At 33.5% G+C, this 25521-nt stretch overlaps 1 protein-coding gene across 1 annotated transcript; it reads right to left on the minus strand.

The window, feature by feature from the left end:
• Positions 1-269: 269 nt before the first annotated feature.
• LOC131075497 (L-type lectin-domain containing receptor kinase IX.1) lies at positions 270-2020 on the minus strand. Its single transcript, XM_058012340.2, has 2 exons — positions 1500-2020; positions 270-1435 (listed from the first exon to the last, which is right to left on the minus strand). Exons 1-2 carry the CDS (start codon positions 1574-1576, stop codon positions 622-624), a joined length of 891 nt encoding a protein of 296 aa, XP_057868323.1. The 5' UTR covers positions 1577-2020; the 3' UTR covers positions 270-621.
• Positions 2021-25521: the final 23501 nt, after the last annotated feature.

A 25521-nucleotide genomic window follows, 5' to 3' on the forward strand; every position in this document is an offset into this window, starting at 1 on the left:
TACGTCAACATGAACAAACTACACTAATATACAAAGAGGAAAAAGGTAAATGATCATTTAGTTATTTATGACTTATATTTGTTTCATTGGGAAATAGAATTCATGATTGAAGAAATATGCAAGCACTCTTGCAAAAATATAAAATAAAGAATTCACACTGTATCTAGCATCTCATATTTTATCTAGGTATAATGGAAAAACTCAAGATTCTTTGACCATCCTATTAAACCCTATGCTATTATGAAAATATTCTTCAGGCTTTGAAAAGATTTTACAACTACTACAAGAATCAACTTATTAGAATGAAAACCAAATTAGCCAATGTAACCTCACTACAAAAAATATTCGCCCTCTAAAAACTCTTAATTACTTTCTGAGACATCCAAATCATGGAGCTAGAAATCTGCCATACAACAACTCCAAATTTTACATCATAGTGGATGAAGAATACTATAAAATACACGCCAATTGGCCCTAAATCATTGGTCCACATATTGATTAAAATATGATCAATGGCTAGGGGCCAGACATGCAAGACATATATAAGCGCTCGTTACCTTTTTCCATTTACCAACAGAGCAATCACTTGAGATAATTCCGATAAATACACATATTGTATAGCTAATTTGGGTCAGAAAGTGATAGGGAACGGCTTCCTAAGCCGGTGGAAAACTTACTGGACGAGCACAGAAATCCATCGACTATTGATATTGACGATGAGGTGATATCAGCAGGAGGACGGTGACCATACACAGGCTCAGGAAATTCTACAGAAACATGGGGCAACTCTGCTCCTCTTTTCAATATACCCACCACGTTTTCCATAGTCGGTCTGGCATTTGGATCGGGATGAGAACACAACAATCCCACTTTCATAAGCCGTTCCATTTCCTCACCATTGAAATTTCCACCCAGTTTTTCATCTGCTGCATCAAGAATCCTGTGCTGTCCATGCAAGTGCCAAACCCATTCCACCACTCTGCAATTGTGTTCAATCAAGCTCCAGTCTGCAGGCCGTCTTCCACATGCAATTTCGAGACTCAGGGCTCCAAAGCTGAACACGTCGGACTCTCGAGTGGCCTTTCCCGTTGTTACGGCCTCTGGTGCTATGTACCCAATTGTTCCGGCTGGCGCAGTGGTATGTCCTCCCTTTTCGCGCTCCATCACTCTGGCGAGCCCAAAATCCCCCAGCTTGGCTTTGAAGTTCGAATCCAGCATAACATTGCTGGCCTTTATGTCTCTGTGCACAACGCTCTCATGCCGGTCCTCGTGAAGATAAACCAGAGCCGAGGCTATGCCACAGGCTATACTGTATCTTCGATCCCAATTCAAAGCATCCTCTGTCTCCCCAAATAAATATTTGTCCAGGCTTCCATTTGAGAGCAATTCGTAGACCAGAAGCAAATCGTCCTTTCGATGGCACCAACCCAGAAACCTGACAAGATTGTGGTGTGTAAGCTTATTGTTTATTACAACTTCTGATACGTACTGATTCTTACCTTGCTTGGAATTTGGAGATACTCTTTTCACAGCCACAGCTTCGTTTGTGGCAGGCAAAGTGCCTCTGTATACACATCCGAAGCCACCGCTTCCGATCTTTTGAGCGTCGCTGAAGTTGTTGGTGGCGGCGCTGAGGTCTGCATATGCAAATGAGCGAACCGACTGAGCAGCTTGGCCAAGCAATTTGTTGAGCTCCTTGTCGCTCTCCAGAGCCTCCCCTCTAATCTTCCTCTTGATATAACATCTGCGTCCAACGAAGATAAAAGCGCATATGGTGGGCACGACGCATATCAATATAATAACGATATTAGGTACTTTCGACGAACCTGTTACGGTTGAGGGATTAAATGGTGCGGAGTAGTAACGCGGAGACGGAGAAAAGAGAGTGGTGGCAGCAGGCGGTGGAGTTGAGGTGGGACTAGCTTTGGGCAAAACTTGTGCCAACGCTAGCAGCGCTGTAATATGTAACTTAACAATACTCATCTCCATCTGCAAATTCTACATAAATCGCCTAAGCAGTCTAAATGTCTCCTATTTTGAACCATTTGTGCTACAATATTGATATAGTCGATGAAGTTATAGCTCTTGAAGTATGAATTAACTAGAGTGTTAAAAGAAAATTTAAAAAACAAATTTAAAATATATTGTTATAGTACAGTTGTCTCCTATCTCAATTAACTATGTCAGAGTCACATATAATTCGTTTCATTTCCTACCGAATTGTGTCAGAGAGTCATATGTAATGCGGTTGTTTCCTATCTCAATTAATTACCCGATGCAGAGAGTCACACATCAATGAAGATTTTAATATGCTCCAGATGGGAATTCTTCCACACCAATTTCCTGAATAAGACATGTAATGGATAAAGTTTGTTTTACGTCGTTGCTGGGTTTTCTTCCCATGCAACTTACGCACCGCGTTTTCACTTGCCTTGTCATCTTACATTCCGTGTGAACTCTACGTCGTGATTCAGTACAACGTAAAGGGGCCGTACTGTCTTTACCTTTTTCCAAATAATTTGTGTGAGCACGATAGTAAGCACTTAAAATCACTGTATTTGTGTTAGAGCACGTCAAAGGAAGTCGTGGTCGTTGGCAAGTCGCAACTTTACTACGAAGTTTTTTTCACTTTATAACCCTTGCATTATCTTCATTTTTTCGTTAAAATCTTTCTATACAATTTGTTGGCTGCCAGTTGCTTCCAAATGTCCAACCGCAGCTTGGAATTGTTGAGGATTGATGCCTCGCTCTAAAATTTTATTACGAATGGGGAAAGTTTTGAGGAGCTCAACGATGACATTTGTGTGGGGTGATTTGGAAGATGGTCGAGGTGATTATACTGGGTGGATGATTGGGAAGAGAATGAAATTTCTTAGAGAATTATCTGATCACACCATGTAGTCATGGTATAATTAGGATCTTTTATAGTTTTGAATAGATTAAATCGGGATAGGCCTGAATTATTACATAACTGTGACATGGATGTATACAAAGGAGGAACTCACAAGCAGTGAAACCATCAAAAATAAAAAAGGACAATGTCTTTTTTTGGAAACAACTAAAACCTTTTATAGTTATATTTGCTATTTGGAAATGAATTTGTTTGATTTGATTTTTATATATTGAATCAAGCAAATGAATAAGATACAAAGAAAGAAGGCAACCACTAAGTTGTCAAGAATAAACCAGCAACACTAATAGACAAAACTATTCAAAAAACAAAACAGTAACAGTTCTAAGCAAACAACAAAATAACAAAGACAACTAAGCAATGCTATAACTTGCATACAAATATAATATCATTTGTTTGATTCTACCAACTACAAAGACATATGATGTGGAATCATGGATGTTGTTGGATGCAAATCCTTATACATACACAATTATTCATTTGGCAAGTTTGTTTGGTGGCTTTCAACCTCAATCTCACCATTGATGAGATCTAGTATGTTATTTTTAATTTTCACATGCTTGGGTTTATCATGTCCTTTTACTCACAATATTTGTTGTCTTTATATCATACATGTTCAATTGGTTTTCAATAAAAGGTCTTGTCATAGGGATTTTAATCATGCTTTCTTGGACCAATTTTCAAAGACTAATTCCAAGGGTTATAGAGTGTATTTATGTCACCATGTCAAATTGGTTTGTTATATTTTTTATTTTTATAAATATTTTTAAGAAATGTCACAACCAATGGTATCACAATGACAAGTTGGACAAACACCATTATTTCCATTATTACTCCCAAACAATTACAAATTTTGGTCTACATTTTTCTAGGTCTTGAGGTATAATATTAGATATTTGCTTTAAAAAAAGACTTCAAAGGCAAGTTTTATGAAATTTATTGATATATGTATTTTTTTTTTCATAAAATTGCTTTTATGAAATTTATTGATATATGTATATTTTTTTCATAAAATTGCTTTTTGTGCCACAATTTTTAAAATTGTTTTAAATTTTTTACATTTTTTGTAAGCTTACCAAAAATTAAGTGGGGTTAGTTCTTTGTAAATTACTGTTTTACATAAAATAATTTCTTTAATTTAGTGGCAAATTTTTAGTTAAAGTTTTCATTGATTTTCTCTATAAGTTATAATTTTTGAAATTTTTTCTTAAAACTTACATTTTTGGAAAGATTAAAAAAAAAGAAGGTAGGGTTAGATCTTTTAAATTTAATTATTTTTCTCATTTAATAAATATTGAGATAAAACATAATTAAAGTCATGACATCTTTAGGAATAGAGGACTCTTCTACAGATATAAAATGTAAGGTCCCATTTATTTTCCACCACCTGAAATTAAAGAAATTATTTCATAAGAAATGACAAAAGGTATTTTTTTTTAAAGATAAATTGTTCAACCGTGAGGAATTATCATCATAATTAAAGTCCCCCCAAAACTAAGGTGGGTACAACCCTAATAAACTAGATCAATGGATAGGAGAACCTTTCTAAGGTTAACAATTATACCTACCAAGAATAAACATTCATAAATTTTATGATAGATGTAATTTTATGGACGAGCTTCATAGAACAATACTTTAAAATTTATAATGACCCATATAATTACATGGTTGGCATAGCCCTACAATATTTCGAGGTAGGATCTTATCAATGATACTAATGGAAGGTGAGTGATAGACATGGACACAAATTTAGTTGGCAATAATTTAGTAAAGAATTAACAACCTTCTACGAACAACCACGTATTGGAAGTTATTTTACCCAACTATAAAACATTAAAATAATTAATTTTTTTTATTGAATATAATGTTAAGGATTCAAGATTGACACTTTAAAATCCTAAGGTAATACCATAACAAAGGTTATACAATTGCATGTTATTCAACTTAAGAATAAATATAATATGATGTCCATGTGTTGGAACCTTGCATAGTTAGGAAATCTATGCAACAACCATTTGCATTTTGAAAAAAAAAACACCATCAAATGTGAAACAATGGAAGTAATTAACAAAAATATGACTAATCCAGCAGTGAAAACATGGACAATTTTTTTAACCTAATAGAAAGTAGTAAGCTCTCTTCTAAAGAAGAGATAGAGAAAAGAGAAAAAAAATGTTCAAATTGTGATAGCAATAGGTCAGGGACTTAGAAGTGTTCTGGTAGTGAGAAAACAAATGAGGTTATAGAAGAGGGAGAAGTAGTTGTTGAAGAAATAGATATAAGACTTAAGATTGAGGATTCCAAGGAAAAAGAGAGCAATACTATCTTCCTTCATGCATTGAATAGAATAAATACACCATACACACTCAAAGTAATTGGTAGTGATAAAAAAAAGTTAAATTATTGGTCGATATTGTAGACACTTAAAAATGATTACTGCTTGTGACTCCCCTTTTTAACATGTCTCCTTAATACGTGTTTGGCCTTTATCATCCATCGATACTGTGTCATTATTTGGTTAATTAATTATGTCCTCTAAATTGATCATCTCCTGTTAATTTGACCTAAATAACTCTTCTCATCTACCCAATTAAATAATTTTGTCAATTATTTAATCTCTCTCTTTAGAAATGATTTCACCTAATCTACTTCTAGGGTTAAATAACTGTTGGTGTAAGTTATGTCTCATAATTATCATTATTTGGTTAATTAATTATGTCCTCTAAATTGATCATCTCCTATCAATTTGACCTAAATAACTCTTCTCATCTACCCAATTAAATAATTTTGTCAATTATTTAATCTTTATCTCTTTAGAAATAATTTGACCTAGTCTACTTCTAGGGTTAAATAACTATTGGTGTAAGTTATGTCTCATAATTACACTTTACTTAAGTTGACTTAGGATAATGCATTCATTGTAGGTTGCATATGAGACACATAGGGAAGTGTGTATCTAGGGAAGATGGTTGTAGGAGAAATTCCACCTTTGTTGGTGTTATCTTGTTATCACATTCCACCTTTGGTGTGTGATCCACCTTTAGTGGAATATCCTATTATTTATCCTACCTACCCTTGTATCTCACTTGACCACATGTAATAATCATGTGCTCACATATCCGTTTGTTCTTGCCTTTATAAGAAATCTCATTTATATTATATGTATCCAATCCAATTGATTGATCTTATTGCATCATTGATGAGAATAAAGTTTGTTTTTGTCACATATTATTTATCTCTTGTTCTTATGCTTTCCATTGGACTCTAGATCTTGGTTGCTATAGGAAATTTTTTATAATAATAATTTAATTATTGGCCATGCTTTATTCTAACATGTCCTTCTTAGTATAAATAAATTCATTATTTATTTATCTTTTTTTTTTAATTTTTAAAAGAGGCAAAATTTTATTAAATCAAGAAAGACGATACAAAGAAAAGGCCAAAAAAGCCCATAAAAGTGGGACAAACAAGACCAACAACATCGAGGGAACCAAAGAAAGGTCCCAACTAATTCATCAGGTCTTTCGTAATAATCTCTTCAAACTCTTTAGCACACTCTAGGGCATCTGACCCCACTCTCTATATCTCATCCATTTAGGTGATCATTTGAAAGCCCACTTAGCTAAACAATCAGCTGCCATATTCCACTCTCGAGGAATATAGAAAAAAGAAAAATCATCAAAATACTCTCTCATACTGAGAATTTATCTACCCGCTAACACCAAATGCCACTCCATGTTACCAAACTTTTGCTTATTCAGCATGTCCACAACAACTTGAGAATTAGACTCACAAATAATCCCTATCCATCCAAGAGCACATCCTCTTTCAAGAGTCATAAGAACAACAAGGGACTCCATAAGGTTATTAGTTTGTTAGTCCTTATACACTAAAAAAGGAAGATCACATTTCCCTCAATATCTCTACCAACCCCTCCAATTCTGGCTTGCCCAGGATTTCCTCTAGAAGACCCATCAGTGTTGATCTTGAGAACTCCAGGATATAGAGGGGACCACTTACCAACCCATCAAGCATTATTTTTATCTTGGTGAATCCTAACCCATCTCATCTAAGACAAACTCCAATCTTTTTCTAAAAATATCCAAGTTCTGAACAATATACAAGTCACCGGGATCCACATCCATAGTAAGATCACACTTAACTATTAGAGATTTCCTAGACTGTATGAATAACTCACATTCAAACAATTTACACCAACAAATTCCTATCCAGAAAAAGCTTACAATTTCTCTCCAACCATAATTGCCAAATAATAGAGCATGGTCCAATATCTCAAGCAACATGAAGAAAGGGAGTCTTAGTTGGGGGCCTACCAAAACCATAAATCCACCAGAGAAGTGGCATGAATACAAGCATACCTCCAAGCCTCCCACCAGAGATGCCAGATCTTCCTAGAGAAAGAACATTGGAAGAAAATATGGGAGGTGCTCTCCTCACAGTTATGATAGAGAACACAAATTGAAGGCTCATGAAACCCCCTCTTTCATAGATTCTCCCAAGTAAGGAATTTGTTCCACACAACTAACCACATAAAAAGTTGCACTTAGGCCAAGATAGTCTATTCCAAACCTACTTCCACCACTGAACATTCATCTTCCCAAAGGTCAACCTATCCAGCTCCAAATATCTTGAAGCCATGAAATGTTTCCCTTTTGGGTTGGGGCACCAAGCAAGGATATCCTCCCCTTTCAAGGAATTACAAAATATTCTAGCCAATATCCTAGCTAGAGTCTCTCTATCCTCATCTGAACCTCCAAGAGGTTGGCATTCATGTGGCTCTTTCCATTTGACCAACTAACCCTGCCCCAAGTTAATAGTCACCTTATATTTCTCAAGTCTATTCAACCCAGCTTCAAGAAAACTATCACAAAAGGGTTGCAAATATAGATATTGAGAAAGAATAGGAGAGAATCCATCCCAAGAATCATTCCAGAATAGAGCTTCAACACCTTTGTGACAAATCTATAAAATCCCTTTCTTAACTAATTGAGCTCCCTGCTTGAGAGAATTCCAAATAATAGAGCCATTCCCTACCAAATTGTATTGCCAAACATCCTTGCCATCCACTCCCCCAAGGTACTTAACATGGAGAATTTTAGCCCAAACCCTATCCTAATTGATCTGCACCATCTCCAAAAGATCTTAGCAGCTAGAGCCTGAACATTCATACTTGCAAGATATAATCCCAACCCACCATCCTACATGGGTCTATAAACAAAATCCCAATTCACTAGACTCCATTTTGAGGAGAGCAAGTTACTTGTCCATAAGAATTGCTTGGAAAGTGCCTCAAATTCCTTAATAAAGATAATAGGAGTCGTTTGAACAAAACATCTATAAATAAGAACAGCTTGAACCACCATCTTTAGAAGTGTCACTCTTTTAGAAGTTTAGAGCCAATAATTAGTCCAATGACTAAACTTGCACCAGATCTTTTCCAAAATATCCTAGAAGAATCCCCTAGGTAGATGATGAGAAGAGAGAAATTTCAAGATAAACCATAGGAAGAGCTCCAATTTGGAACCTTAGTATCTTAAAAATCCTCGCTTGAATGAGAGCAAGGGTATTAAAGAAGAAGATAAAATATTTCTCCTCATTAATCTTTTGCCTTGAAGCTTTCAAATAGATATCCAAAGCTCTTTTGAAGTTGGTCGCCTCATTAATTCTAGCTACCCATCAACGCAGTATCATCCACAAATTGAAGATGAGAGCAAGGAGCGAGGCCATGACCTCACTTCCATCCCTGAATCAACCCTTTCCCAATACGAGATTTGATGAATCTCTCCAAACCCTCCCCCATTAAAAGGAATAAATACGGGGAAAGCAGATCACCTTGATGGAGGCCTCTTGAGGTACCAAATAAATCTATGAGTTTTCCATTAATGAGAACTACAAAGGAAGAGGAAGTGATAGAACTCATCACCCAGTTGATCCAATCAATTCTAAAACCAAATTCCGCTAACACTTTGTGAAGCAAACTCCAATTTACTCTATCATATGCTTCCTTTTTTGGAATAAGTGCAAGAAATATGACTTCCTAAAGATCAAGCTTAACAATTTCCCAAAAATCCTGGTAAAATTCTATAGGAAACCCATCTAGACCAATAGCTTTACCCTTCTTCATGCTAAACACCACCTTTTCAACTTTAGATAAAGAAATAGGTTTAAGTGGGTCCTCACTTATTTCAGCGCTAACCATAGTAGGAATACTATCCAACACAAGCCTTTCCTCCTCCCTTTTAGAGTTAGAATATTAATTAAACAAATCAGCAAAAAACCTCGTGGCTTCCTGAGCAATTGTCCTATAAGAAGATAAAAGAACTCCCTTAGAATAAATGAGAGAAGTAATAGAGTTCTCATGTCTCCTATCTTACTGTATTATGTTTTTTTTTTGGTTCCTATCACCTTCTTGGAGCCACTTAACCCGTGACTTTTATTTCCAATAGATCTCTTCGCAGAATTTTCACTCCTCTAACTCTTTAACTACTACAAAATCCTTTATGTAGAGATCCTCTAATAAACCTTGGTCCCTAATTCTATGGGTGAGAGTCAACTCTATCTTGAGCATCCCTTTTTTCCAAGAAGATACTACCAAAGTAGTTTCTATTCATCTCTTGAGTCTATACTTAATTTATTGTAGCTTCTTAAAAATTGAATACATTGCAATACCAAAAATGAGCTTTCGCTCAACCCACCACTCCATCATAAGATCATGTAGGAAAGAGTCATAGAACCACATTAGCTGAAACTTAAATGAAGGATTCTTTGAAACCCAGAAAGAAGAAGCAAAAAGCTTGATTGGCTAATGATCAAATCATTTCCAATCTAAGATTTTTGAGGTAGTAGCCTGACAATTATTTTTTTCCCACAAAATCAGTTGGAACATAAACATTAGTGAAAAGAAGATTCTCACCGTTCTCACAGCTTGTACCACACATCAAGATAAAGGATTTTCTAGACAACCACCAAATTGGTACAAGTTTCCACGAGTTCCACATGCATGCCATGTCACCAGAGCTACCTTGAGTCCCAATGTATTGATAATGACTACGGGCCCATATTTTTCCTACCTTGTTAAGCATATGATCAACTAGTAATTCATTTTCCTGAATAAAAACAACATCAAGAGAAATAGAAGCAACCAACTCTCGATATTTTAATTTTTTGTCACAATTAAATAAATATTATTTATTTGGCTAATTACTAATATTGGAGTGAATTAATAAATGAATACTTATTGTTAGAGTAATATTTTATTAGCTAATAATTATTTATTTAATTATTAGTCTATTATACTCTATGCTTAAGCTAAACTTAGGAATCTTTTAATTCTTTAGGGTTTTTACCTTTAGGGTTTCAAGTATCCTCTTATAAGGATTCTCTCTTTGTATTTTCAATAACAATTGTAATTATTGAATTGCATTCTTGTTTCACAATCAATATGACTCCTCTTCTCTAGATCTCTGAATTCTGGCCTCCATGGTTTTTTTGCTTCTCTCCTTCTGTGATAGGTTTGCATGCAGGTGATCTTTGGGAGTTTTATAGTTGATTTTTCCTCAACTCCAATATGGTATCAGAGCTCCAAATCTACATGCCCCTGTTCTCTTCATGAGAGTTTTTGGGCCTTGTTCTTTAGATTTGTGTATTCGGGGGTTTGTGTAGTTGTTTTTTTCCATTTATGGGGGTAGCTTATTTTTTGGTATATTTTGGTGCCAAAAGGACCTCACGGTTGGATTCAAGAGGCTGTTTCCATGAATTTTGATATAAAATTGGATATATTTTGGTGTTAGGTGTTCTGGAGGCAAAAACAATTTAGGCACCAAGCCATACGACCTCGTGCACACAGATCGAGAAAAAAATAAAAATGAGTTTTTTTGGGCAGTTTAACAGCTTACCTAGGCCGGATTTCCAAAAAAAAATATTTTTTGCAAAAACCTTCACACAAAAGGTTAAAACAAACAAATTTTTTTTTTTTTTGGGGGGCTGCCACCTGTGCAAGTTCGTACGACCTCTGTAGTAGATAGTGGATCCCGCTCCTCCCAGCTAGTGATCTATTCACCGCCACCACCCGAAAACTCCTCCAGTCGCAAGCTCCCGCTGTTGCCGGTTGCCGAGCCCTACCGCTTGCAGGCTCCCGCCGCCCGGAAACCTTGTTGCCTGCCAGGCTCCCGCCGGCCGTTGAGACCTGAAGGCCGCTAGGCTCCCACCAGCCACCGGCTTCCAGCCACCCAACCTTCGCCCCAACACCACTCCCACGCTGCCCAGGAGCTGTCGACCTATTTTCGGCCCCTCCTTTGTTTTCCGGCGACCGAGATTTTTTGTTGAGCACTAGATTTTTTTTCGGCAAGTTTTTCTAAGCAGCTTGTTTTTTTGGTGGTGGTGGCCATACGGTCATCAAATTTATGCTCACAGACCAATGATGTTAGCACTATGTAGGCAGCCTTCAGGCCTCTTCTGGGCCCATCCAGAGCACCTTCAGTTTTTTGGCCATATCTTGGGCATACGGAGGTTTTTTTCGACAAATCTTATATCATTGAAAAGATATTTCTGAGATCTATCTAGATATGGAGGTTTGAATTTTTGATTTTTCTTTTTTGATGGCACTTTTTTCTATCAAAGCAAGAGGTTCATTTTTGCATTCCGGGAGACATAACTTGAGCATCCGACCTCCATTTTTTGAAAACTTTATATCGTTGGAAAGCTTGTTCTATTTTATTTCCATTAATATGAGTTTTCTTTCTATATTATTCTCCAGACATATTTTATTCATTTTTTTCTTTTCAGCACTCTAGTGAATATTTTGGATGTTTCAGGTCCGGGGATCTCTTTCTTTGAGTAGGATGTCTCTTCTTTGGTTGTTCTTTCTGTTTCTAGTCTTTTGTGTCTTCTGATCATTGTAGCATTTTATTTATCCAAACACACTAAGATAAAGTGCCACCATGCATTGTATATTTGGGATCTTGCACATCTTGTGCCTTATTGTACATACACTACTTATAAAGTGTCATTGGAGGGTTGATGTTTGACTTTATTTTCCATCTACCTTTGTCATGTGAGTTTTCCTTATCCAACATCATCCTCATGATGTGTGTTAAGTGAGTGTTCCTTCCACGACACTATGTACTTTCTCTGCACCTTTGATGTTCCTAGTTCTTCGTCATGCAGTTCTTGTTGGCCATTCTTTTCAGTGTACCTGTCCCTCTCCCTTTTCAGCATAATGGGGAGGTTTGTCCTATTGTTCTAATTCTTCCTTGGTTTGATTGATCAACTCTTCAGGCTTTGGTGTTTTATGCCATCTATATCTTCGAGTTAAGTTTTTTGCCTTTGTTTTCCATCTGATTTGAGTAGTGTCATTTGAGGGCACTCATGCAGATTGCAATCTTCTCTATCTTGTCATGTTCTATTTCAGTGGAGGTTCTTCAGATCAGTAGTTACTCTTAAATAGTGTTTGAAGCTATTTCGTGGTTTAGTGGTGTTCTTCATTCTTTTCTTTTTGTTCCTATCTTCTGGAACACTCTTGTTTGGAGGCTTCTTAGTCCTTCACTTGAGCTTTCATCTCTTCTTGGAGAGGATTTTTGTTCCCACAAGGTTTTCTCCTTTTTCTCCACTTTATAGAGATTTTATTGTACTTGGGTACCTCATCAAGCCTAGTTTTCGGGACCCATTGTTGCTTTCATACATTTTTTTACATGTTTTTTTAGTCCTTAGTTATTTTTTAGCTACTCCCTAAGTTCATGTTAAGGGGGGGTGTTAGAGTAATCTTTTATTAGCTAATAATTATTTATTTAATTATTAGTCTATTATACTCTATGCTTAAGCTAAACTTAGGAATCTTATAATTCTTTAGGGTTTTCACCTTTAGGGTTTCGAGTATCCTCTTATAAGGATTATCTCTTTGTATATTCAATAACAACTGTCATTATTGAATTGCATTCTTGTTGCACAATCACTATGACTCCTCTTTTCTGGATCTTTGAATTCTGGCCTCCATAGCTTTTTTGCTTCTCTCCTTCAGTGACAGGTTTGCATGCAGGTGATCTTTGGGAGTTGTAGAGTTGATTTTTCCTCAACTCCAATACTTATTAATTCCACTCTATTGTCATCCCCACTTTGAACTTCACCCTAGTTTTCCACTTTCCTCATTTCACTCCATTTAACTTTACTAACCTTCCATTTCTCTCTTTACTTGCAAATGCCACCTTTCCTATTTTTCTTTACTTAACTTATCCTCTCATTCTAACTTGTTTTTTAATTGATCTTCAATCTCATTCATTCAATAAACCTTCAAAAATTATAATTTGATCTCCCATTTCTCATTCTTGTAAATATGCCCTTTTGATTATCTTCGTGATCACACTGTCAAATTACCCTTGCTTTGTCATATTTGTGCACTCACCTATTTGAGAGAAACATCTAATTAGAGGAGAAATAAGAAAAATGGAATTGAATGACGAAGATTCATAATGTTGGTTTGCATAGTGTTTTCTATTTCATTTTATACATTTCATTTTCATAGTTTGATGAGAATAGGTTATTTTGCATAATGTCATCTTCATGGTTGGCTTTTGATATCATGTTTGTTCTAACCTATTTTCATAGTCAACAAATACTAGTAGCAAACACAAATTTACTAATAGAAGGCTAGCTTGTGAGCTCAATTTTTTTGTTTATCTAATTTGTAATTTTCAAGTTATGATAGTTGATGGAAAATAACTATCTTATAGTGGTAAATGTCATCATATGAAAAACTCAATGGTAATTTATTAAATTAGATTTTTTTAAAATTTAAATTTTCCTATTAGGCATGTGAGTGTAGTTTTGGGTATACAATGGCTTACACAATTAAGAACAATATCTATCATTTTTTGAGACTTATCCATGGATTTTTGAACGCATGAGAAAAAATATGGTCTTTTGGGAATAAAGCCCCACCAAGTGAAATCCTTAGCTACCATAGGATAGATAAATTACTCAAAAAATATTCTCACAATATATGAGCATACTTATATTTTATAGAAGCATGAGATATGATCATTCAAGATGAAACAAAAATTTAAAAAAGCATTCAATAACATCAATAAGTATTTCAAGAACCTATGGTTGTACCTTTAATTATAAACCATAATAATGATATTGAACTAATATAGGAAACATTATTCATCTCAACAAAAGTTCTTATTTATCCCCTTATGCTTAAGAAAAAGGATGGTTCCTAGAGATTATTTTCTCATTACAATAATCTAAACAATATTAATCATGAGGAAATTCTTTATTGTCTTATTGTTAATGAATGGGAAGATAATAAATTCTATGCCAAACACTACAAATGTGTGTTTAGGGTGAAAGAAGTAGAATACTCAAGAATTTCGATGTTGAACTTAAATGTGTTATGATGAACCTTATGAGGAGAGAATTTTTTGTTCTAACAAGATATTATAAAAGATTTGTTCATTCTTATCATCCTTTAAAGAAACATTTATTTTGGGAAGGTACTATTTAATGAATGTCCAAAAATTTGTGGTGGAATGTTTGATATGCTAACAAAATAAAAGGGAAACAATAAAGACTCCAAACCTCTTAAAAATATGAGGCATTTGAATAAAAAAATAAGTTAGAAATATAAATGGACTTCATTGTGGGATTACTAATTTAAATAATATTGATGTAATATATCTTATTGTGGATAAACTCATTAAGAATGCATATTTTTGTGGAATATTTCATCCATTTTTTATGAATATTACAAAAATAGTATTCAAATAAAATATTAAAGAAATTCATGGAATTTTCAAAATCAAATTACAAAATACAGCCACCTCAAAATTCCTAATCAAGTGAAAGAATTTTTTGAATGAAGATGCAACATGGAATGATAAAAAATTCAAACAATATATTTTAGAGTTGCTAAGAGTTTCTAACCATTGAGATAAATGTTATTTTTGAGGGGAAGGGAATGTTAGGATCCTAATATGATATATTCCTAAGTACATATTATATGTATTCTTAAGTGTAATAAAGTAAATACTTGTATCATACTTAAATAAACTTAATATAAATATTAGTTAATATACAAATACCTCTTAAGTAGGATGAAGGGGCATGTCCCTATATATTTAAGATTATAAATAAGGATGAGAACACTCTCTCATATCATCATATCATCAATGATTGAATTCACATAATATTATTTAATTATTGGAGTTTACCCACTCAAAGTGGTTTGCTATATTTATGATTTTTAAAAATACTTCCAAAAAATACCATAACAAGATGTTATGGTGTTAATATGATATATTCTTAAGCATATATTATATTAGGATCATCAAAAATTATATTCTAGATTAAAGGAAAAGGTTAGTTACATTGACATAACATTCTATTTGGTTAAGGTAGACTTATCCTCTTTTTGATGGTGGAATTATTTTCTTGAAAGTGTTTATTTATGAGGATCCAATATTATAAATTTTATTTTATGTATTTTCTAATTTATTGTTTTCATTTTCCACGTTTATCGATGTTTTATTTTAGATTTATGGTTAGTCACATGTACTTTTTGTAGACACTGATAATGCATTCTCATATTATTGTCATCATTACACCAAGACTACCCCATCAATATATTTGCAATAGTAATTAAATAAAGACTATTTATTTAATTAATCTATTTGAATATGTTGAGAAATGGTGAGAAAACACAATTAAAATGAATGAAATCATTCCTACAAATAGAATCACGTAAAATAATCAATTTGTGACATTTTTGGATTCAAATTAAATTAAATTAAATTATTTTACATTATAGTGAAATTCTTTTTAAAAGCCATATTACCTCCATAAAATATTAATACGGGAATGCAACTATCTCAAAAATAACATTAAATTGATTTACTTATTTATTAAATATAATTGATAAAATAATATAATGATATATTAATTTGATTTATTTATTATAGATGAGAAACATAAACCATCAAGACCAAAGAGGAATCAAATTGGTACAAAAAAAAAAAAAATGGCAATTAGCAAAGACATGGAAAGCTGGAGCCAAAAATAGAGAAAAAGAAAGAGTTGTACCACAAACGCCAAACCAAATAAGGACCATGGTTACCCAAAAGATAACTGGAAACCATGAGACAACCCAATTATACTGAATGAAAATAAATCTTGAGACAAGCTATTAAAGATCGAAGTTGGCACCCAAGAGTGCGGCCTATAGGCCAATATGAGTTCTTAGGGTCAAGAAGGAATTGCTCCTCTTTTTATGGTGAACAAAAATCCAAAAAGAACTATATTTGTCTAGAAATTTGAAAGGATCAGTGTTGGAGGAGCATCAGAGGCAATAGATGAGTCTAACAATCTAGCGACCAAGTCTAAGGGGAACTTGATAATCCAAAGAAAGGGAGTCCAAGACCATGGATGGGATGAGGCTAGAACTCAAATGAGTTCCAAAAGGGGCCAATAGAATGATAGAAACACAAGTCATCGAAGCAAGGGCCACATATGTAGTGGCAACTAGAGCCTGAATAACATAAGCTAACAAGACAAGGGCTTCTTGAGTAGAGACCATAGGGGAAGACATATTTAATTAATTAATCCAAATACCTCAACATTTCTTCTAAAGTTTGAATCTTAATTCAATAAATCACACTTATTTAATTAATTTATCCATTCTCCCAATATTCTCCAATAAATTAAATAAATACATAATATTTATTTAATTCCTATAAAATCTCTCTCATCATTTGTTGAATAAGAAAAATCAGTTTTAGTCAACTAATTAATTATTTGGATGTTCCCCCACTACTTTATTCAAAACAAAAGAATAATATTACATATAGATCCAAGTGCACAAGGATAAAAAAGATCATTTTTTAGTCCTCACCCTCAATTCCCTACCATGCATCTCTTCTTAATATTTTCCCTAATCATGTGTACCAATCGCAGGATGCCACTTTTGAATCTCTCATTCTCCCTTGTATATCAATCAACCCCATTCCTCCATTGCATACTATCTAATCTCATCCATCTATCACTCTAATCTAAAATCTATAGATCCACATGTAAACAAGTCATTTTCAAGAAGAGTAATTGGATGCAAGGAAAGGTTATGTTGTTGGATTGAGAAACTGTTAGAATATTTAATCTTTACTTAGCTTAGGTTTATTTTTATTTAGTTTAGGATATTCCTTTGGAATTCCTACATGTAATTTGTCCTCTAGTACATGTGTGAGGACAAGTCATTTCTTTTATTTTCCTTTATTAAGGAATATTAGATTTCCTCCATAAGAGGATGTGGACACATGGCACACACATTTTATGAATGGTGGCATTCATAGATTTGGGAGTTACTTTGTAACTCCTCTCCTCATCTCTATTTAAGAGATGCCTCCTCTCTCATTTCTTCTTAATGACAATATTGTAAAGAGCTTCTTGCTCTCTCTCTCTCTCTCTCTCATTTTTAGGCATTGCCTCATTCATAATATCACAAGGGGTTTTTCTTTGCTTTTCCCCTTTCAAAAGTTCTTGTGCCTCCTTCTTCACATTTGGGTGATGCTCCAAGGTCTTTGCTTTTCTCATGGTAACAATTACTTCATCATAAACTTTCTTGGATTAATTTTCCTTTCCTTGCTCTTTTATTTCCTTTCATGGTATCAGAGTAGGTTTCTAATCCTTGTTTTAAGTTAACATTGATGAAGGTTACCATTCTGTGGAGTTCACCTTGTTGGAGGCATTCTTGAGAGGAGAAGAAGTTCTTTTCTAATATTTTCTATCGTGCAGGTTTTAGTTTCAGATTTTAATTTTTTTTTCCAAACTTGTTAACAAGTTTGCCTGCAGGTTTAATCTCCTATTCTAGTTAGTTTTTATTAAAAAAAAAAGGGCTTTGGAAGGCTTGCCACAAAAGTTCCTTCTTTCTAGTTTAAATTTAATTATTTTTAAAGTTTTGGAAGGCTTGCCGCCAAAACTCCGGTGCTAACTTCTTTTCCTGCATACTTTAGATTTCATATTCATTTGTTTTGGAAGGCTTGCCGCCAAAACAGTTTCATCATAAAGTTGTTTCTCTGATTCATATTGCAGGTTCTCACATTTTGTTTACTTGCAAGCCTTTTTTTTGATTAAAAAAAAAGAAATTTAAGCTTCCTTGCAGGATTTTATTATCAAATTTTCTCATTTTCTAACCTCATTCACAGAATACTAACTCTTTTTTAATATAAGCCAAAATTTACTTAGCTGGAATTTGCAGCGTATTGATAATCAACACCAAAATTTGTTTACCCCTGCACAAGTTTTGTTTTTGCATGTATTTATTGTGACAACTCTAATGCTTGTCTGCAAAGTTATTATAAAAAAAAAAACAGTCCTTGTTCTATTTGTCAAAGTTTTGTATTCTGAAAGGAATTTTTTTAAAGTTAGTTACCTTAATTCGATACAATTTTTTTTAAGGGCATATAGGTTCATGAACAGTCAATTAATGTAAAAAAAAAAACCTCACTATGAACAAAATGTTTTCTGTGCTCATGAACCTGAGCAATATAACACATTCACACATATAAATTGAAACCTTGCATATCATAAGAAATTTGATTTTATCACTGCAGATAACAGTTAAATTAAACACAACATTGCTTATTTAAAAGAGGCTCAGATTCTTTGATCTATTCCTGGATATCGTTCAACATTATTAATAGCTAGTAGTCTCAATATTTACCGCACATTTTTTTCTGTTCTTTGGTTTTTGGTTTAGTCATTTCATCGATCTCCGCTTGCAAGTCCTTTGGGTCCTTGCCATCAACAGTGCAACCACCTACACGTTAGGTTAGACAAAGAACTTGGACGATAATACGCCTGGAACAAGGCCTGGCACAAGGCATCCCATGTAGTGAAGTATAAAAAATTATAATCTTAGTTCAACCACAAGGACTCTCTAGTACCCAGTCCTTCTCCAGCGCAACAATATCCTCTCCTTTCCTTCACTCGTGTTATTTGTTATCCTTGTTTTTGTGGCAACTATCAAAGACATTGACTTGTGGCTTTGAAGCCTTGTTGAGACTGAGTTCGAACCATTGCCCATACACAACTCAATTATCAGCCCCCAACTATGGTTCCTGGAGGCGATCTTGCCAAAGTTCAGAGGGCAGTTTGCATGATATCCAACTCCACCAGCGTTGCTGCAGTCTCTCCACCTGTTTTACCGAGCTCCTCAGCAAACTATCTTTCTGTAACGTCATATTCCCTGTGCACTGCATGTTTGTAACGTTGCTGTATTCCCTGCAACTTTATTTTTTTTGTTTTAATGTCTCTGCAACTCGGCCAGCTCAACACAGTCATTTTTTATCATTGTTCAGCCACGTTTTGTTTGTCTTCTGCTACGTTCTTATTTCTTCTTTGTTTTCCAACTGCCTTCTTTTTTTTTTTAATTTGCTTTCTCTTTAAACGTTTCTTTATAAAGTTTAATATAAAGTTTTAATATATATAAAAATATATAAAAGTTTATATTTTGTTTAAATGTTAATATATTTTTTTTTATAAAAAGTTTTTAATATAAATTGTTTTATTATTAATATTTAAAGTTTTTAATATAAAGTTTTTAGGATTTGAAAATAATATTTTTTTGTTAAATAGTTTTTTTAAAATTGTTATTTAAAAAAAAAAAAAAAACGTTATTATTGAATTTTAGTCAAAGAGGTTAAATTTTTTTTTTCATTTTAATCCAAGAGGGGATCTTTTTTTCAATATTAAGCATAATTTTGATCATTATTTTTTCTATCATGTCTACATTAATTCCAGAAATTAAATTAAATAGTTCCAATTATCATTCATGGAAAACACATATCTCGTTTATTTTTCGTTTCAAACACCTTTTAGATGTTGCGACTGATAAAACATTTGAACCCGCTACATCTGCTCCTCAAGCCGACCTAGATAGATGGAAGGCTCAAAATGAGGAAGCACTTGGTTTAATTGGTATTTCAATGGTTCCTGATTTGTATGTTTTAATTGGAAATTGTACAAAAGCGCATGAAGCTTGGGAAATTTTAAAAACAACTTATGATAGCTCAAATGAATCTCGAAAAATTCAACTTCAAGATTAACTTGAAGATCTAAGGTATACAGATTTTAAAACTATGGATGAATTCTTATTAAAGTTTGATTCTGTTAATAGTCAATTAACTGGTTTAGGAGTTACTCTTGCTGATTTACGTTTAATTCATCTTATTCTTAAAAAATGTCTTCCTCGCCAATTTCAACAATTTATTACGAATATTCATGCTCAACTTGCTATTCCTAGCTTAGCTACTCAATTAACATATGATATTTTTCGTAATTTATTGCGTCAAGAGGAAGCTAAATTAATTCAATTTGGTACTCTTAAAAGTAGCGAACATGCTTTTATGTCTAAAAATCAAAATCATAATAATAACTTTAAATCCAATAATAATAAACATAATCATAATCATAATAATAATCATAATAATAATCACAAATCTTCTAATTATCAATCTCATTCTAAATCCTATCATAACAATTCTCATAATAATAATCATAATAATACGTACAATAATCAAAGGAATAATTCTCAAACAAGACCCCATTGCACATATTGTGGGAAAGATGGACATATTACTAATAATTGTTTTAAGAAACAAAATGGTAAAAAGCCCATGAATCAAAATAATCAAAATAATCAACATAAACCTCATTATAAGAAAGGTAATAACAATGGTAATTCATCACGTCATGCATTTACATGTACTTATAATGTTTCTCAACCACTTGAGTGGATTATTGATTCTGGTGCATCTCAACATGTTACTTCTCATAAAGAATGTTTTGAATCTTTGCATCCCGATACTTCTAATATTCCTGTTCAATTAGCTAATAATCATAGTTGTAAAGTTGAAGCTATTGGTGATGTGAATGTTCCTAATGGGAAATTACATGATGTTCTTTATGTTCCTAAATTAAAATCAAATTTGATTTCAGTTCCTAAACTTTGTCAAGATTATAAGATTAACTTTTATAGGGGCATATGTTATATCATTGATCCAAACACTAATCATGTTATTGCTACTGCTAAAATGGATAGTGATAACTTATTCAAGTTCTATGAATTTGCTCCTCCAAAGTATTCTTTGCTTACTACTGTTGATTTTACTATATGGCATGAAAGACTTGGCCATCTCAATTCTGATTATATTTCACTAATGCAAAAAGCAAATATGGTTGATGGATTGCCTACTATTGTTCCTTCTCAAATTGTTTGCAATGGTTGCATGAGTGGTAAGATGCATAGGGAACCCTTTCCTCATGGTCAATCTTGGAGGGCATACACTAAATTGCACCTCGTTCATAGTGATCTCTTGGATCCCATGGAGAATCCCTCCATCCAAGGTTCAAGGTATGCACTTACCTTTGTTGATGATTTTTCCAGAAGAACATGGATATATTTCCTTCATAGTAAGGATCAAGTGCTTGATGTTTTTACTGAATTTCATATGTTTGTAGAAAGGCAATCTGGTTCTAAAATTAAGATTCTTCGTACTGACAATGGACGAGAATATGTCAATAATGCATTTAATGCTTATTTGAAATCTTTTGGAATTAAACATGAGCTTACCGTTCCTTATACACCACAACAAAATGGTGTGGCAGAACGGAAGCATAGGACAATTGTTGAAATGGCTAGATGTTTATTGCATGCTAAAAATATGGATTACAAGTTTTGGGCTGAAGCTATGGCTTGTGCAACATATTTAATTAATAGAACACCTACCAAAGCCTTAAAGGATAAAACTCCTGAAGAAGCTTGGTCTGGTAGAAAGCCTAATTTGCAGAATTTAAGAATTTTTGGTTCCATAGCTTATGTTCACAAACCTAAGGAGAAAAGAAAAAAATTAGATGCTAAATCTTCTCCTTTTATTTTTGTTGGTTATGATGAAAATACTAAAGGTTATAGAGTTTACAATCCTATTACTAACAAGGTAAAAGTTGCAAGAGATGTTTGTATTGCAGAAAAAGGCATTCATGATTGTTCTAAAGTGAAGGATGATGACCTTGGTCAAACCAAAGTTGTGCTTGTGGAGGACCAACCTCCTTCTCTTAACCCTACTCCTAATGCATCTCTTTCTATTCCTTCTAGTGATAGTGATGATGATAATAATAACTCTACTCCTCATGACTCTTCTTCTAGTGATGAATCCATTACTTCTAAAAGAAGACCTAAATGGTTTAAATCTTTAATTCAAGATAGTGATGAATACTTAGCTAGAATGGATAAACTTCAAGCTAGGAGAGTTAATTATTGTAATTATGCTTTAATGACTACTATTATGAATTCTAATGATCCTAAAACATTTGATCAAGCTAAAAATCAACCACATTGGCAAAAAGAAATGAAGGAAGAATATGATACTCTTATTTCTAACCAAACTTGGGATTTAGTTCCCTTGCCTCATGGTAAAAATCTTGTTTCTTGCAAGTGGCTTTATAAAACTAAATTGAATGCTAATAATCAAGTTAGTAAATTTAAAGCTAGATTAGTTGCTAGAGGTTTTTCTCAAATTGAAGGCTTAGATTATAATGAAACTTTTGCTCCTGTTGCTAAAATGCCTACAATTAAACTTGTGCTTGCTTTAGCTTCTAGAATGAATTGGCCTATTCACCAAATGGATGTTAAAAGTGCTTTTCTTAATGGTGATTTACATGAAGAAATTTATATGTCTCAACCTCCTAGTTTTATTAAAGAAGGTAATGCACACTTAGTTTGTAAATTAAAGAAATCAATTTATGGATTAAAGCAATCTCCTAGGGAGTGGTATTCAAAGATTAATGAATTCTTTCTTTCTCAAGGCTTTATTAGAAGTAAAAATGATCCTAACTTGTATATTAAACATAGTGAAGATGATATTATAATTATTATCTTGTATGTGGATGATTTGATTCTTACTTCAAGTTCCAATACTTTGATTTCTGATATTAAGTTTCAACTTAATCAAAAATTTCAAATGACTGATTTAGGTCCTTTACATTATTTCTTAGGAATGCAAATTTGGCAAACCTCTAAAGGAATTTTCTTATCTCAAAGTAAATATGCTCAAGATCTCATAGATAAGTTTAAAATGAATGATGCTAATCATGTTTCAATTCCTATTGAATTAGGCACTAAGTTAATGCTTGATATGCAAACTCCTCTTGTTGATCCTACTTTGTATAGATAATTAGTTGGAAGTTTAAATTATTTAACTCTTACTAGGCCAGATATTGCTTATAGTGTTGGTTTGGTTTCAAGATTCATGTCTAAACCTCAACAAACACACTTTAAAGTTGCTAAAAGAATTTTAAGATATATTAAAGGAACAATGAATGTAGGTTTGTTTTATGATGCAAATTCTGATTTTACTTTAAAAGGTTTTACTGATTCCGATCTAGGTGGAGATCCCAATGATGGGAAATCTACTTGTGGTTATTGTTTTTTTGTTGGTTCAGGAGCAATTTCTTGGAATAGTAAAAAGCAACAATCTACCTCTCTTGGATCCACTGAAGCTGAGTACAAAGGATGCACTAATGCTTCCAAAGAAGTCTTGTGGCTTAGAAGACTACTTGAAGATTTGGGTCTACCTCAACATGAACCAACTCCATTGTATTGTGACAACCAAAGTGCCATTGCCTTGGCTAAAAATCCAGTTTTCCATGCAAGGACAAAACACATTGCTCTCCAACACCACTTTATTAGAGAACAAATTGAAGACAAGCAAGTTTCACTCCTCTATTGCAAGGGGGAAGACCAAGTTGCAGATATTTTGACCAAGCCACTTTGTAAAGAAAAGTTCCAATTTCATTGTAAAAATCTTGGATTACAACCCATTGAAGGGTTTGATGTAAGCTCCCCAAGTAAAGCTTAAGGGGGGGTGTTAGAATATTTAATCTTTACTTAGCTTAGGTTTATTTTTATTTAGTTTAGGATATTCCTTTGGAATTCCTACATGTAATTTGTCCTCTAGTACATGTGTGAGGACAAGTCATTTCTTTTATTTTCCTTTATTAAGGAATATTAGATTTCCTCCATAAGAGGATGTGGACACATGGCACACACATTTTATGAATGGTGGCATTCATAGATTTGGGAGTTACTTTGTAACTCCTCTCCTCATCTCTATTTAAGAGATGCCTCCTCTCTCATTTCTTCTTAATGACAATATTGTAAAGAGCTTCTTGCTCTCTCTCTCTCTCATTTTTAGGCATTGCCTCATTCATAATATCACAAGGGGTTTTTCTTTGCTTTTCCCCTTTCAAAAGTTCTTGTGCCTCCTTCTTCACATTTGGGTGATGCTCCAAGGTCTTTGCTTTTCTCATGGTAACAATTACTTCATCATAAACTTTCTTGGATTAATTTTCCTTTCCTTGCTCTTTTATTTCCTTTCAGAAACATTCATCTTTAATAATAAATAAATCATCTTAAGCACATAACTTTTTTTGATTGGTTAATGGGTTCTTATCACTTTTGACTGGAGCTATGAACCAGTGAGGTCACATTGGGGGACCCCATCCCTATGGTTGCAATTTCACTGAGGCATTAACGCCTCTAGATTTGACTCTTGTTGCTTTGTTCATAGACCCATTATCCCTTAATTCTCCTTATATCTCCATGCTTGTGCACCACCTTATCTCTCCATTGCATCAATTCCCTTATTTCTCCAATCAACCTTGACATCCTCCGTAACCACTAGCCTCTTCCCTGCCATGCACATGAGATCAATGCACCATTCTCAGACATTGTGTCCACCATGATTTTCTTTGAGAGGCATGACTTTCCTATGTCTATATCCACATTTGCATTGGACTAACTGGAGAGAGAAGTCAATGATCTTGCACAACATGTTGATTGAAAGAGATTCATGCCTATGGAGGAAACTTGAACATGTAACCACCATATCAACATGGTGTCGCAACTTACCGTTGTGCTACAGGATGAACCCCATCTTAAGCACATCACTTGGTTAGTAGGGTTTTTACGAATAAAGTTCTCTTTTATGGACTTTTTACTCACCTTTTCTCTATTGGAATTGTAGCTAAAAATAGATAATAATCTTTTTTTATACAATATTTCCTAATTTATTTGCTCCACATTTTCTTATACACATCTCTAATCTAATTAAACAAATTTGTCAAGTTTATCTTTATTGCGTCACTATTATTGTATACCATATTTTCTCAAGAACAAAACTAATGGTCTCTTTTATACAATATTAAGATACAATTGAAAATAATGTATGTGAAACTAATTAATATCCCCTAAGATTAATCCCCTTATACTTTGAATATTTCTTCTGCAAAATGAGGATCCAACATGCATAATTCTTTGAAGGTATATCAAACACAACCTCCCATAATATTTATACAAGTTTCTATTATAGATTTATAAAATTTGATAAAATCTAAACCACACTAATCTAGAAAATGAAAAATCATTTAATTATTTATTACTTATACTTGTTTCATTCGAAACTAAAATCCACATTTGAAAAAACATGTAAAATCTCTTACAAAATTATAAAATAAAAACTCACACTATATCTAGCGTCCCATAGTCT

The sequence above is a fragment of the Cryptomeria japonica genome, chromosome 5 (assembly GCF_030272615.1).
Source record: "Cryptomeria japonica chromosome 5, Sugi_1.0, whole genome shotgun sequence".
Classification (NCBI taxonomy): Eukaryota; Viridiplantae; Streptophyta; class Pinopsida; order Cupressales; family Cupressaceae; genus Cryptomeria; species Cryptomeria japonica.

Bases quoted from the DNA above. Each gene is read 5' to 3' on its own strand.
- LOC131075497 (XM_058012340.2), bottom strand. From the start codon at position 1,576: ATGTGTATACAGAGGCACTTTGCCTGCCACAAACGAAGCTGTGGCTGT. The intron at 1,436-1,499 runs GTAAGAATCAGT...CAATCTTGTCAG, and splicing joins ATCTCCAAATTCCAAGCAAG to GTTTCTGGGTTGGTGCCATC.